Below are 12805 nucleotides of genomic sequence, written 5' to 3'. Positions count from 1 at the left end.
TGGATTCCTCTGGGGAGAGCCCTTTGACCACACCGTCGTCGTCTGCCGGTTAACGCGCTAACGATGCGTGACTGGCCCAGGCCGGAGATAGAGTGGCGGCTCCAAAACCCTCTTTGGTGACATTCCATCCCGTTGGCGCCGCTGTCAATCAGCAGGCGACGTCTCGTGGGGCCGGCCTCTGTTGCTTCCTCCGTCCAGACGTGGCGAGACTGTCCTTTTTGCACTAATCCGGCGTGGCAAATGACTCGCTGGGTCAAGGCATAGCCTGATCGCTACAATAGCCACTGGCGAAGAAGTCTCGGTGTCCAGCGAAGTTCTTGCACCATCCGAAAGGGGGGGGGGGGCTGCTACTAGAGGTGTCAATTACTACACAGGTTGCAATAAGGACTCAGGAGCCCCACGACTACACATTTTCGCCCGCTGAGAGACTCAAACTTTCACAGTCCGAGTTTGTATCGCGAGTTATTACGTCACGCAGATCAATTTAAATGGCACTAACATTTCACGATAACTTGTCAGATAGATCTGTAAGCACTCACAGGGGTGCCTTTGATTCATCATGAAGTGCGTGCGAAGGAGTTTTGTCCGTTTGACTCTGTATGCACTTTCACGCATTAAGTACCGCAGGCCGGCATGACTGCTGGTATCGCGTTTCGTGTATATATATATATATATATATATATATATATATATATATATATATATATATATATATATATATATATATATATATATATATATATATATATATATATATCTGTATGGGGGAGATAGGTTAGGGTATTTGATCTTTGCAGCTAAACTTTTGCTTACTTTGTACTTACGAAGGTGTGGCGAAAGATCACTAGAGGCGGGGTTGACAAGAGAAGAAATTGATTGGACTTGCTATATATCTACGAACAAACCTGCCCGTCCCCTCCGCTTAGAAGCTGGCAGATGAAACTGGATATATTGGACCGACAAGGAAATGGTTCAATCATCGCTTGTCAATTCCTCTATGTATTTTCTGGAGAGAGCTCCGGCTCACAGCGATGCAGAAGCACAACGATGTTGGACACTTGTACTAGGCGGACCATGATCGCTTGGATGATAAAATTAGAATAACAGAGAGCCGAGTATTCCTTCTGAAAGGCAAAGGCATGTAAACACGAACACAATCACGTCACGGCGTTTGTAATGTATTAACTACTTTTTTGTGTCCATGTGTGCACAACCTGTTTTTTATAAAGAATACAAACATACAGGTACATTAACGAACACAGCAGATGAGTGATAGGAGTTAATGATTATTTGATCATGTTAACGTCTCAAAGCAATTGAGGAGCACACACTGAAGAGCAGATGCCTAAAACACTTTAACGGGCACATCGAAACTCACTATAACAGTGCATTTAGCAGTTCTTTTCGCTGAAATGTCACAGCTGAGTCCGGTAATCAAACCCACTACCTTGTGCTGAGTGGTTGACAGCCACGCTCACTCACTGTGTTCAAGCAGTTCGCAATGGAAACAGAACAATATATATTGACGAAGGCGCTAGCGAATGATATCTGCGTTAATTCATCGGTAGCGAAATGCTTTACGCACCGAGCTACGGTTTCTTACCTTAGCCGTACCGGCCACAAAAGTGGCTATTACTCTAAGCTACCTCTGCGGAACCTCATAGTTCAACCCTTTGAACACCATCGATACCCGCTCACCTCCTGTACGTAAAATGCTTCATACGAGTCATAGAAATACGCAAAAAATGGTCACTTCTGAAGGGACAACAGTGGTTTCAGGGGACACCATCACACAGGTATTCCAGGAAATTGTGCAGGTGATTCGCCAGTGACCTCACTGAAAACTTGACTTCCCCGATGATGCTTTATGTAAGTTTGGCAACATTCGGCTGCTCATACTAAGGAGGTTCTATACTATGTCTATAGAACCTCCTTGGCTCGTACCCCCCTTTCTGCTCACACGTCATTCGCAGCCGGATGAAAACCTGTCGCGAAACGTATACGTTGCATCAATCTGCTGTTGTGCTTCACCAAAACTGCCAAAATATGCTTCTCTATCTAAACTGTCCCAGTTACAATTTGTCGAAGTCCATAACTATAAGCGCGTCACTTCCTTTGCGCTCTGCTGAAGTTTGAATGCGTAACATTTTACAGCTGTCACTGAGTGCATCGCACGCTACCAGTGACTTGGTCTTGCTCGAAAAATAGTCTTTTATCAATTCACGTTTAAGAAAGGTTTGAAACTTCGTATTCGAAGCAAATTTCACAGAGCTGAGTAGAAATCTTCAGACGGGACAGTATACCTTTCTCTCTTTTAGTCCTCTAAATGTGCATGTGATGTCCAGTGGTGTGCCTTCCTCTTGCGTTTGCATCTCCTACCTTTTCTGTATTCATTTCTCAGTCATTTATATATGTTAACAAAATTGTTACTAGTACTGCCACTGTTGCGATTACTACAATACTACTGCAAAGAACAATAATAATATTAATAATAATAATAATAATATGATAACGATGATGAATCACACTTACATTATTAGGCCATGTCAGGAATCCAGAGTACCGAGAAAAAATTAGGGGACCCAAAAGCTTCGCCTTCAGGAGTTGAAAGTGATAGCGACATCATGTTTCTATGCATACTTCAAAGACTTAGTACACGAAACATTTTCGAATTCGCTATGCACTCACTACGCGGCCTTAAGAGAATAGGCGCAGTAGCGTGTGTGCCTTTTGCAGTGAGGTACCAGCTTTGAACCACGGAGCCATTATGATGATATGAGGATCACAATATCGACGCCCATTGGCAATGGACGCTTGTACGTAACATCACTACTGCAATGTTTTATGTTCCATTGTGAAGCATGTATACATGAAGCGTGTGTTTGTGAAGCATGAAAGCTACTTTCACTGCAATTCCAAGCACAGGAAGTTCTTTTCACCGTTACCACAAGCAGAGGCATGTCCGTGTGATAGAACATTCGCTTGGCACGCAAACGACCCAGGTTCGGTCCCCACTCTGCTCCAGGATTTTTTATCATATGTTTGCATCCTTCTATACTTTTTGGTCACGCATATGATAACTTTTCGCTCGAAGTCAACGACGCCGACGCCAGAACTTCTGCGAAACGAGCTCTTTAACGCTATCGCGTTAAAAACTATACGTGTGACAGCGTGAAACAGCCACACTGCATAACCTCTGCCTTACCTTCCCCTCTCTTTTCTCTGATCTTTATACTCCCCTTTCCCATTCCCCCAGTGTAGGGTAGCCAACCGGGCATGTGCCTGGTTAACCTCCCTGACTGATCTCGTGTCTTTCTTCCTTCCACCCTTGCTGCAAATCTGTGCCAATCGGTACCTTAAAATTCTAAGAATCGAAGGTTAGTCAGGTGAGGCTTTGAGCACCACCCGAAGAAAGCGAAATTTCGCTGAAAATCTGCTTCGGAATACCTGAAATTTCAGTCACTAACTCGGAATTTCAGGCGCACGTCTCGGTTTATTCCCTCTAACCGTATTTCTTACCATTCAATTCACTTGAAAAGCCGGTAAACGAAAGAGTTATCTTAAGTCCTTCCAAAGCATGAAGTGTTGCGGCACGTCTGTGATGTGTAAGCCACGCAATAGGCAAATGTCCCGCAAAACGAGCACGTGTGTCGTAAAAGCAGTTCTCTCAAAAAAGAAGAAAATGGCTGATAATAAAGCGCCTCGTCACTACAGCGCAATTTGCATTCGGTGCGTCCAGCCTTCTCGCGAAGGCCGCCTTATAAAATGACCCGTACGCGCACGTGTCTTCCCGCTTAAATTGGTTACAGATTTGGGTGTGCGCGCGCCCGGCCTCAGTACTTAGAATTCACGCCACGTATCATTCCTCAATTGCTACCCTCTTTGTTCTGGCTCTCTTTACGCATACGTGAAATGACAGCAGTGTAACCCTACTGAAAGAAAGAAGTACAGCGGAGAGCAGCGGGTCTTGCCTCTGCGTGAGTATAGTCGTCGCGTTACCGCTTTAGAGCCACCGGCCGTCCATTCTCACCCCTCCCACGTTCCCTTCCTTCCACAGGCTGGGTCCGCAGAGGTGAGCAGACTGCGCACTCCGCGGGACTTGCAAAAGGTGGAACGGGAACCGAGAGAGGGCGCGCGCTTTGCATAAATCGGGATTGCAGCGGTCAGGTGATTTGCATTCATGACCCACGCCAGTGGAGGGAGCATCGCACGAATACGGGCTGTGCAATGCGCGCGACAGAGCTTTGTCGGTGCGCGTCCCATTGGAGCCACGCGAAGGGCGCATCTCGCGCGAACGTTTTATGCAGGCGAGCATCGTTCAGCCGTCAGGGCCCATGTTCATCGCTTCTCACGTGACAAGAAGGAGAGGGCGTGGAGAAAGAGCGTAACTTTCAGTCTGTTGGGTTTATATTTTCTGAACTCTGCTTTAACACCTTTTTTCTTGGAGGTGAGAGATAGGGGGAGATGAGGCGATGAGGCTAAAAGCTACCTTCCTCTCTATACTAGCCCCTTTTCAGAATGAGTGAGCACAACTTGTGCGAAATGTAGAGAGAGAATGGCCCTCCGGGTGTCCGCGGACATCAAAGTTACAGCACTCCACATCCCAAGTTATAAGCATTTTCATGCAGCGTAGAACGCAAGCGGCTGCCGCAGGGAAAGCTCCTCCCTGTAGACAAAAAAAAAAAAAAAAAACAGGGAAAAAGATAAAAAAGCAAGAATAAGTATCGTAAATGTAACATATGCATCCGGTCCCTGTATTTCTGAAGGAGCGTCGAGCTGAACCGGGCCAGTTCGTTTTATCAGTACATTCTTGCACTTTTAAGTGTCATGCTCTGTATACAGCTTTCAGTGTAGAGCGATATCTTCAAGCAGACTTTAGTCTCTTGGCACATTACTGGATTAGTCGGTGACAGTATACAGTGTGTCGGAATAGCGGATAATAAAGCTGTACACGGTTAAATACTTTGGGAGGACACGGAGCAAGGCTTACTGTATTGTTTCGTGCCAGCCCCGCAAAAGGCGCGTGAACGCACGTTTCGAGCACCGTCGACCACGCATGCGATAAGGCGCAGCAACCTGATAATTAGATACAGCTTTTTCTACAATATATCTTCGAGAGACCTTAGGCTTCTAATTTAATGATGATGATTGATATGCGGGGTTTAACATTCCAAAACCACAACATGATTATGAGACGCCGTAGTGGAGGGCTCCGGAAATTTCGACCACCTTGGATTCTTAATGTGCACCCAAATTTGAGCACACGGGCCTACAGCATTTTCGCCTCCATCGAAAATGCAGGCACCGCAGCAAAGATTCAATGCCGAGACCTGCGGGTTATCAGTCGAGTACCTTAGCCACTAGACCACCGCGGCGGGACAGCTTCGAATTCAAGAGTTGAACCCAAGAGTACAACACTATCGGGACCGCGCTTAACGTCCCATTCACCTTCTCTTCCAACACTTCGCTTATGGGTGGAGAGCACGACCACGCATGCAATGAGAGATATAATTCTCTTGTGCCCATTACATCGGCCGGTCTATACACTTTCCTTACGGCACATGGAAATAATGGTGAATCGCATGAGCTATGTGAGCTATAAGTTCCCATAGTTCACTTTTAGGTGCACCCGCAAGCGCCTACACCCATCTTAGTTGATGCACACTTTGACGATGATGTGGCTTATGATTGTGATAATGAAAGTTTGGCAGGTCCCACGAAAGCGCTATATAGTATCTCGGTTCCAACGTGAGAGAGGCCCACTTCTGGCTATAGGAATCAAGCGTGATCAATTCAACCCAAATAAAGTTACTTCACTCATCCATCAGCCCCACATTGTAGGAATCGATTTCACGCGAAGTGATCTTCTAGCAGCAACTTACGACGGATTGTCCATTTTGGGGCAAACTTTACGGTTTGTATCAACGTTTTCTTCTAAATTGAGCAGTTGTGCGCTTATAGTGTGCTCACCAGGCATGATGAGTTCACTGGCTTGAAAATCGTGGTGCGACGTATAACGATGGCGTGACGTAACATCGACACTCACTTCAGAGCAGAGAAATCATTTTCATTGCCACGTAGTGCACGCTGCTGTGAGATGTTGTCCATATTACGAGTGGCCAAAAGCACATTCGCACAACGCTTGACACTAGCTTTAAGATTCAGAAACATGTAATGATTGTGACATTGATATAAATGCGCATATCCAACACAGCCGGCGCTTATTGCCTTTGACCAGATATGACGATTTTATAGGGTCGTTTTCCGGCGAATGTCGATGTACTGGTGTGGCTCTGTGGTATACAATAGTGTGGACTGTAATGCAGAATCTCCGAGTTGCATGACGGCTCAGACCTTGATTTTCATTTGTTAAACCCTTCGAGATTTCTCACTTATGGACAACGACACCGACACCGTATTTTCTGAGCACCAGGCCATCTAGCTTCAAAAGTTGCATATTCGAGTCGGGTTTGATGACTGGTTGACATGCTAGAGGATATAAATGTGGAGTTCACATCGTTCCGCCGACGCTATAAGTGTCATAATATCGTGTCATGAAAAAGTCGCGGTTTCCCCACAAGGGCGAAGCAGTGAATGCGACAGCAAGGAATTGGAATGCTAACGAAGTAAGTCTGGCAGCAATTTCTTTAGCGTCCGACTTGCCACAGAACTACAAAACGATGGCGGAAGGAGACGAGGAGACGCGGCCGCTGCAGCGAGCGAAGTGGCCTTCGTTCCGGCTGCCGCTAAAATCCGAAGTCAGCGGTGAAAACACAACGCTTCCAAATGTGTGAGTAATCTGCTGATCACTGTCAACATATACAACGTGCGACCACCCATAGCCACTCAAGTTACACAATACTCCTGCCAGGGCCACGCAGCCCCCCCCCCCCTTTGGTATCCCCATGGGCTCTTCGCGCCAGAACACGCCCAGCTCATCTCCTCCGTTTGAGTTGAGATTGTCGGTGACCCTGGCCCGCTTTTCCTCGCACAACAATTATACGAAGCGTGGGGCGATGTTATCACCCTTGAACTTCATACGAAACATAACGACGGCAGAAAAAAATGCGCCTGGAGTATTCACATATTTGCTATCACAATGAAGGTTTTCGCTCAAACCCGCACAACGAGAATATGAATCTTTTACTTTCATATAGCAATGTCGGCGAGCGGCCACCGGAAGAGAAACCTATATAGCATTTTTTTATCCGTTTACTCCGGTGATGGTACTATTGGCAATATAGCATCTATAATAAAGTAGAACCAAATGTTGAGATAGAACAGAGCTATTGAGCTCCTATTCCACGGAAAAGAAGCTACCGCAGTTGGTTACCGAACCCTCAACCTCTTTCACGGCAGCTGAACGTAATAGTCAGTAAAACAATAACGTGGACTGTAGTTCTATCACTTGTCACGTTTCCCTAATTTTGTCCCTGTTCGTAAGCGTTAGAACTGGCCGCATGCGAAACAGGCAGTGCAATTGTGTTCGAATCTTTGCCAGCATCGGACGGCAACTGCAGTTGTAGGCCGTTATTCGTCACTGTGAAAATTAATGTGGCTTTTATTGACAAATAAGTCGATATGTGCTATCTGCTCCATACTCGCCGCGTGTGTATCATTACTTCGCTTTCAGCAAATATTTGTTATACGGGACAGGTAACGCGCGCCAAGCCTTGTTACATATCACATATTCAGGTAAAGGCCAAGAAAAAGTGTAAAACAGCATTACAATAAAATGGAGTGGCGTTCAAGCCTTTCTCAGTTTCTTCAATGTATACCTCTCTCAATTTTTTTTCATTTACACCTTTTGATTTCCCTTCAGTAATTGGGTTCGCGCCTTGCCTTGCGAGAGGGAAATGATATCGTTTCTAGTTTGTGGGAATGTGTACTCGCGGTAAGTTCTTCCATTGACATTTTGAGCCCCACACACGGAGCCATTTTGCAAATTTATCTGCAGCAGCCTGAGTGCTGAAAAAGGTATGTAGGCAACTGCAGCTCAGCGAAGCGCGAAGTTCACGAGCCGGTTTCCACGACGCTTTGACTTCTATTGCAAACAGCCGCTAAAGAAGCTGGCGTTAATACAAACCATGGTGAAGTGCACGTAATTCACGACTTGAGCAGGCCGTATCTATTAGGCTTCAACATACGTGCCGACGGTTTGTTTAAGAACTATCGTGTGCAATTACTACTTATAATCATCACACGAGCTTAACGCAGAAAACAGTGCTGTACAAATCGGCGGCCAAATAAAGAAGCAGACATCAATGTGAAAAAAAATGATGGATTAGAAAAAGTACGTGTTTGAAGACACAGTTTATCTATCTATCTATCTATCTATCTATCTATCTATCTATCTATCTATCTATCTATCTATCTATCTATCTATCTATCTATCTATCTATCTATCTATCTATCTATCTATCTATCTATCTATCTATCTATCTATCTATCTATCTATCTATCTATCTATCTATCTATCTATCTATCTATCTGTCTGTCTGTCTGTCTGTCTGTCTGTCTGTCTGTCTGTCTGTCTGTCTGTCTGTCTGTCTGTCCCTCTCTCCGTCCGTCCGTCCGTCCGTCCGTCCTTCCTTCACTTTCACTAAACTTGGTGCACGCATGTTCTCATTTCTTAGAGAGGATGGAACTGAGGATTGAAGACTTTTGAAAGGTATAAGCAAAGAAGTGTCAATGACGGTCACGGCATCACATTATCTTCGTCTCTATGAATCTTTTAACCGAGTTTCCGTAGCAGCACAAATCGGCCAGGTAATAAATCGTGTCGCCCAAGCACCCAAAGAGACAAGACGCGAGTCGCTTCTTTTCTTGGAGGGGACACAGCGATGATAGCCGGCTGGAAGAACGAGAAAATAAAGGGCGACGGAGGGCAGCCAAGCGTGGCATTGCCAAGCGCAGATAAGAGCGCGATGCGGCGTGGTAATTAGCGTCAAGATGGGCGGTACCGAGCGGGCGTCAAAATTGATCTCTTCCGTGGTTTTCGTGGAAGCTGTTGCCACTGTAAGGTGGGAGAAACATGGTTCGGGCCGAGCGTAGGATAGCATACTTGGTATACAGCGCGTCTACGGTTACATGTGGCTTAGTGCCCCATCGGCGTGACTTAAGCGAGCAACGCGCGGCACGCGCCTTCGCAACCCCGCCAGCAGGAACAGGTTACGCCACGATGGGTACCGGCGTGTACCCATTTTTCAGCCATGTCGTTTCGTAAAAAGGGCTTCGAGAAAAAACGAAGCAGTTTCCGCCCCTCGAGCGCAAGAACGCGTATTACACGTCTCAGTGTTTTTTTCGTGTTTTTTTTACTCCAAATTCTAGGTGAAGCGATGTGTTAGTCACCACGTAGTCGTGGTGATTCCTGCGCGCGGTTCGCTGCGTTGACCGAGTGGTCATTTTGCTTGTGGGCCAGTAAACATTCTTACTCTTTCGTTTAATGAAGTCACCGACTGCCTTTTACTAGTTTAACTTGTAGCACGGGTGGCTCAGGGTCCCGCAAATAAAACACCGAATTTCATGGTGTCACTGCATGTATAGCTTTAGGTGCGGCGTACGTTACAAACTTCGCATTGACGTAAAAAACGCAGGGGATGAAAGTTGATACTGGGGCTTCATATCAGAGTTGCGCATCTTGAAGGCCGGCGTGGCGTACAACTCGGCCACAGAGGAGACTACTGTCACACGCCAAATGGTGTTTCTCCCTTTTTCTACTTCTGCCACATCTTCGCTCTTATCGCAACGTCCCAAAACTTAGCGTTTTTTGAACCAAACACATATGAAAAAACTCCGTAGCAGGTATTTTTTCCGGATCAAACATCGAAGTTGAAGCTGCTCGAAATGTAGTTCAGCAGCGTGTTCACTGATTTACACTACCACACGCGAGATACGAACGACAGCGCAAACGTGGGAAGACCCAGCAGGATCGTGTGTCCAGTTGGCTATCCCAGACTTGGGGAGGAAAGAATGGTACACATAGGCGACAGGGAAGAAATACAGAGACACTGAGCACGCAATTATTGAAGAATACCCAGCGCTTACGCCGATGAACACACAATTAATTTGCAAAGTTGTAAGAAAGAGTGTTGACGTGTTTTGCGTCTCGTGTCTCAAAGAAGGCCATGCGTATAGCTCACGAACGATATTTCTCGATGTTAATATTGCAGGAAGTTCATGCTCATATATATATATATATATATATATATATATATATATATATATATATATATATATATATATATATATATATATATATATATATATATATATACAACATCAACACGTTAATGGGCACTTCGTGTTGAAGTGGCTGTGTTTTAGTCGTTATGGTTCACGAAGAATAGAGAACTTTTCAAAGCTGGCAAGCTAGCAATGTAGCGTGCTCTATCAGCGCTCTGTTGTTATCATGAATAAGCAAATCTTTAAATTTCTTTGACGTGAAAACATAGCAACCCAAGCTTGAATGAGCAGATGTTGCATCGCGATGAAAAATTACGAAGATCAGCGATCGTCATACGCTGGTGATGAGCAGCTAAGATATGTGTTAGGAACCTATAGAATAAAACTGCCATTCAACCAATTACTGTGAAGTCTTTGATAAATGTGGATACGATGGCGTTCACAAAACTGCTACGTATCGTCATGATCCCAATAGGCGTTAAAACTCGACATTGAATAAAGCACAATTAAATCTCAGAAAAAACACATACGTTTTCGCCCGTTCACTGCTTGAACACAAAAATGGAGTTATATTGTTGTATTTCGCTTAGCCTTTTTTATATGTTTTGAGTAATACATACGGTTTTAAGTCCTATGTTTCTCTCTATAATTGGTATATTTAATGGAAAACACAGTATGATATATATGCTATATTAAGGTCTACTGACGCTGCCTATGTGAACTGTGACGCATATACAAGTGCACACTCGGTTCGAATTGAAGTGCTATGAATAAAGCAGCAGACTTCCATTCATATCTGAGCGATATGCAGTTTTGAATAGCGCAGTGCGTTAAAAGTCGCTGACACAAGTGGCCCAAACGTTTACGTGACGATTGTGTCTCTACACGAAGACAGCCCTGTAATCATTAGTAGTTGAGAACTACAATGATCAAATTGGCCAGTCACCCCTTTTATCTTTTTTGGCGTAATATATACATGCGTGACTTTTAACGTTCAGAGTTGAAATGTAAATATTGTTAGGCAGTGTAAATAACTAGTAAAGTGCACTACAATGTTTACCGATAGTGTTAATATTTTGTCACAAGTTCGTAATTCTAACACCCACCGACGTGCGCCTGAGACGCGTTTGAGTGAATGAGCAGGAAATCAAACACAGCGCAACAATAATGAACGAAAGTTCGTTGTTGTTGCGCCGTCGGTGGCATCAAAGGACAGCACGGCGCTAGAACCCGAAAAGACGGAACAGTCAATTGCGGTCACTTTAGAGCGAATGATTTAGAGGCTTCATGTATCGCATTTAACTTCTGCCATCAAATACGTTAGTTTACCTAGTCGCGCCTTGAACAAGCCCGTGGTGACGCGCTTGTACCCCGCTTTATTAGAGTGCGACACCGGAACACTTTGTGATGGTGTCGTCCATGACTGGACCCTAATTACGGTAACAGTGAATATACACTTCGCTTTGGGTCGTATAGTGCTGACATGTGCCAGATCCGCGGTGCCTCGTGGTCACGTGTGGTTCGCGGTTAAACTTGGCGCGTAACCAGCGTTAAAGCGTTGTGGCGGCGTTAAGCTGGATAGGCGGCGCCCACCTGTTGTGGCGTAGCAGCCCGTCCGGCGAGAGGGTCCGCGCGCACGTCCAGCAGCTTCTGCTCGAGCAGGCTCACTCTGTCCTCGAGCCGCTGTAACCTGACCACGCACAGCACGGTCACTGTCACCAAGCCGGTCAAGAGGAACCACTGCACCGCGACCACGGCAAGACGCCAGGCGAGCACGCCGTTGCCCGACGTGGGGGCCAGCAGGGGGGCCCGCCACGGCGCCCAGGACATGGAGGTCCGCGCCGGCGCGTCGGGACTACCCATGGTCGGCACGTGGTCAGTCGGCGGGAGTACGGAGACCGGCCATCGGAATCTGCTCCTCCTGGGACTGCTGCTTCGCTCGCGCCGGCTCGCGGACCGACTGACTGGCCGCCCGCGTTCGGAACGCCCGCCTCGGGCGCCTCCTCCTCCGCTTCCTCCCTCCTTCGGGGCCGGCGTGCACCAGGTGGCGGCATCGGACGGTCCCGCCAAAGACGCTGCTCGCGTCCGCCGCGACTCTTGGCTCTGTTGCGTGCTGCTCGTTGATGCACTTGAGCTATAGACAACAGCAGAAAAAACTAATCCATAAGTTGCTCACTCCGGAGCAAAATATATTGATTGATATGTGGGGTTTAACGTCCCAAAACCACTATATGATTATGAGAGACGCCGTAGTGGAGGGCTCCGGAAATTTAGACCACCTGGGGTTCTTTAACGTGCACCCAAATCTGAGCACACGGGCCTACAACATTTCCGCCTCCATCGGAAATGCAGCCGCCGCAGCCGGGATTCGAGCCCGCGCCCTGCGGGTCAGCAGCCGAGTACCTTAACCACTAGACCACCGCGGCGGGGCCAAAATATATTCGCGACACACACACACACACACACACACACACACACACACACACACACACACACACACACACATATATATATATATATATATATATATATATATATATATATATATATATATATATATATATATATATATATATATATATATATATATATATATATATATATGTGTATATATATGGCT

The 12805-nt window shown here is 46.1% G+C and overlaps 1 protein-coding gene across 5 annotated transcripts in view; it reads right to left on the bottom strand.

Annotated features, from left to right (window-relative positions):
* Positions 1-12131, bottom strand: part of LOC119162170 (uncharacterized) — a 515775-nt gene extending 503644 nt beyond the window's left edge. For all 5 annotated transcript variants that reach the window (XM_075879320.1, XM_075879321.1, XM_075879322.1 and 2 more), the window contains exon 1: positions 11779-12131. In XM_075879320.1, the coding sequence (XP_075735435.1) occupies positions 11779-12048 (270 nt within the window). In that variant the 5' untranslated portion in view covers positions 12049-12131. The remainder of the gene's footprint in view (positions 1-11778) is intronic.
* Positions 12132-12805: the final 674 nt, after the last annotated feature.

The sequence above is a fragment of the Rhipicephalus microplus genome, chromosome X (assembly GCF_043290135.1).
Source record: "Rhipicephalus microplus isolate Deutch F79 chromosome X, USDA_Rmic, whole genome shotgun sequence".
Lineage (NCBI taxonomy): Eukaryota > Metazoa > Arthropoda > Arachnida > Ixodida > Ixodidae > Rhipicephalus > Rhipicephalus microplus.
The sequence above is the reverse complement of the archived record's forward strand: the minus strand, read 5'-3'. Positions and strand labels throughout refer to the sequence as shown.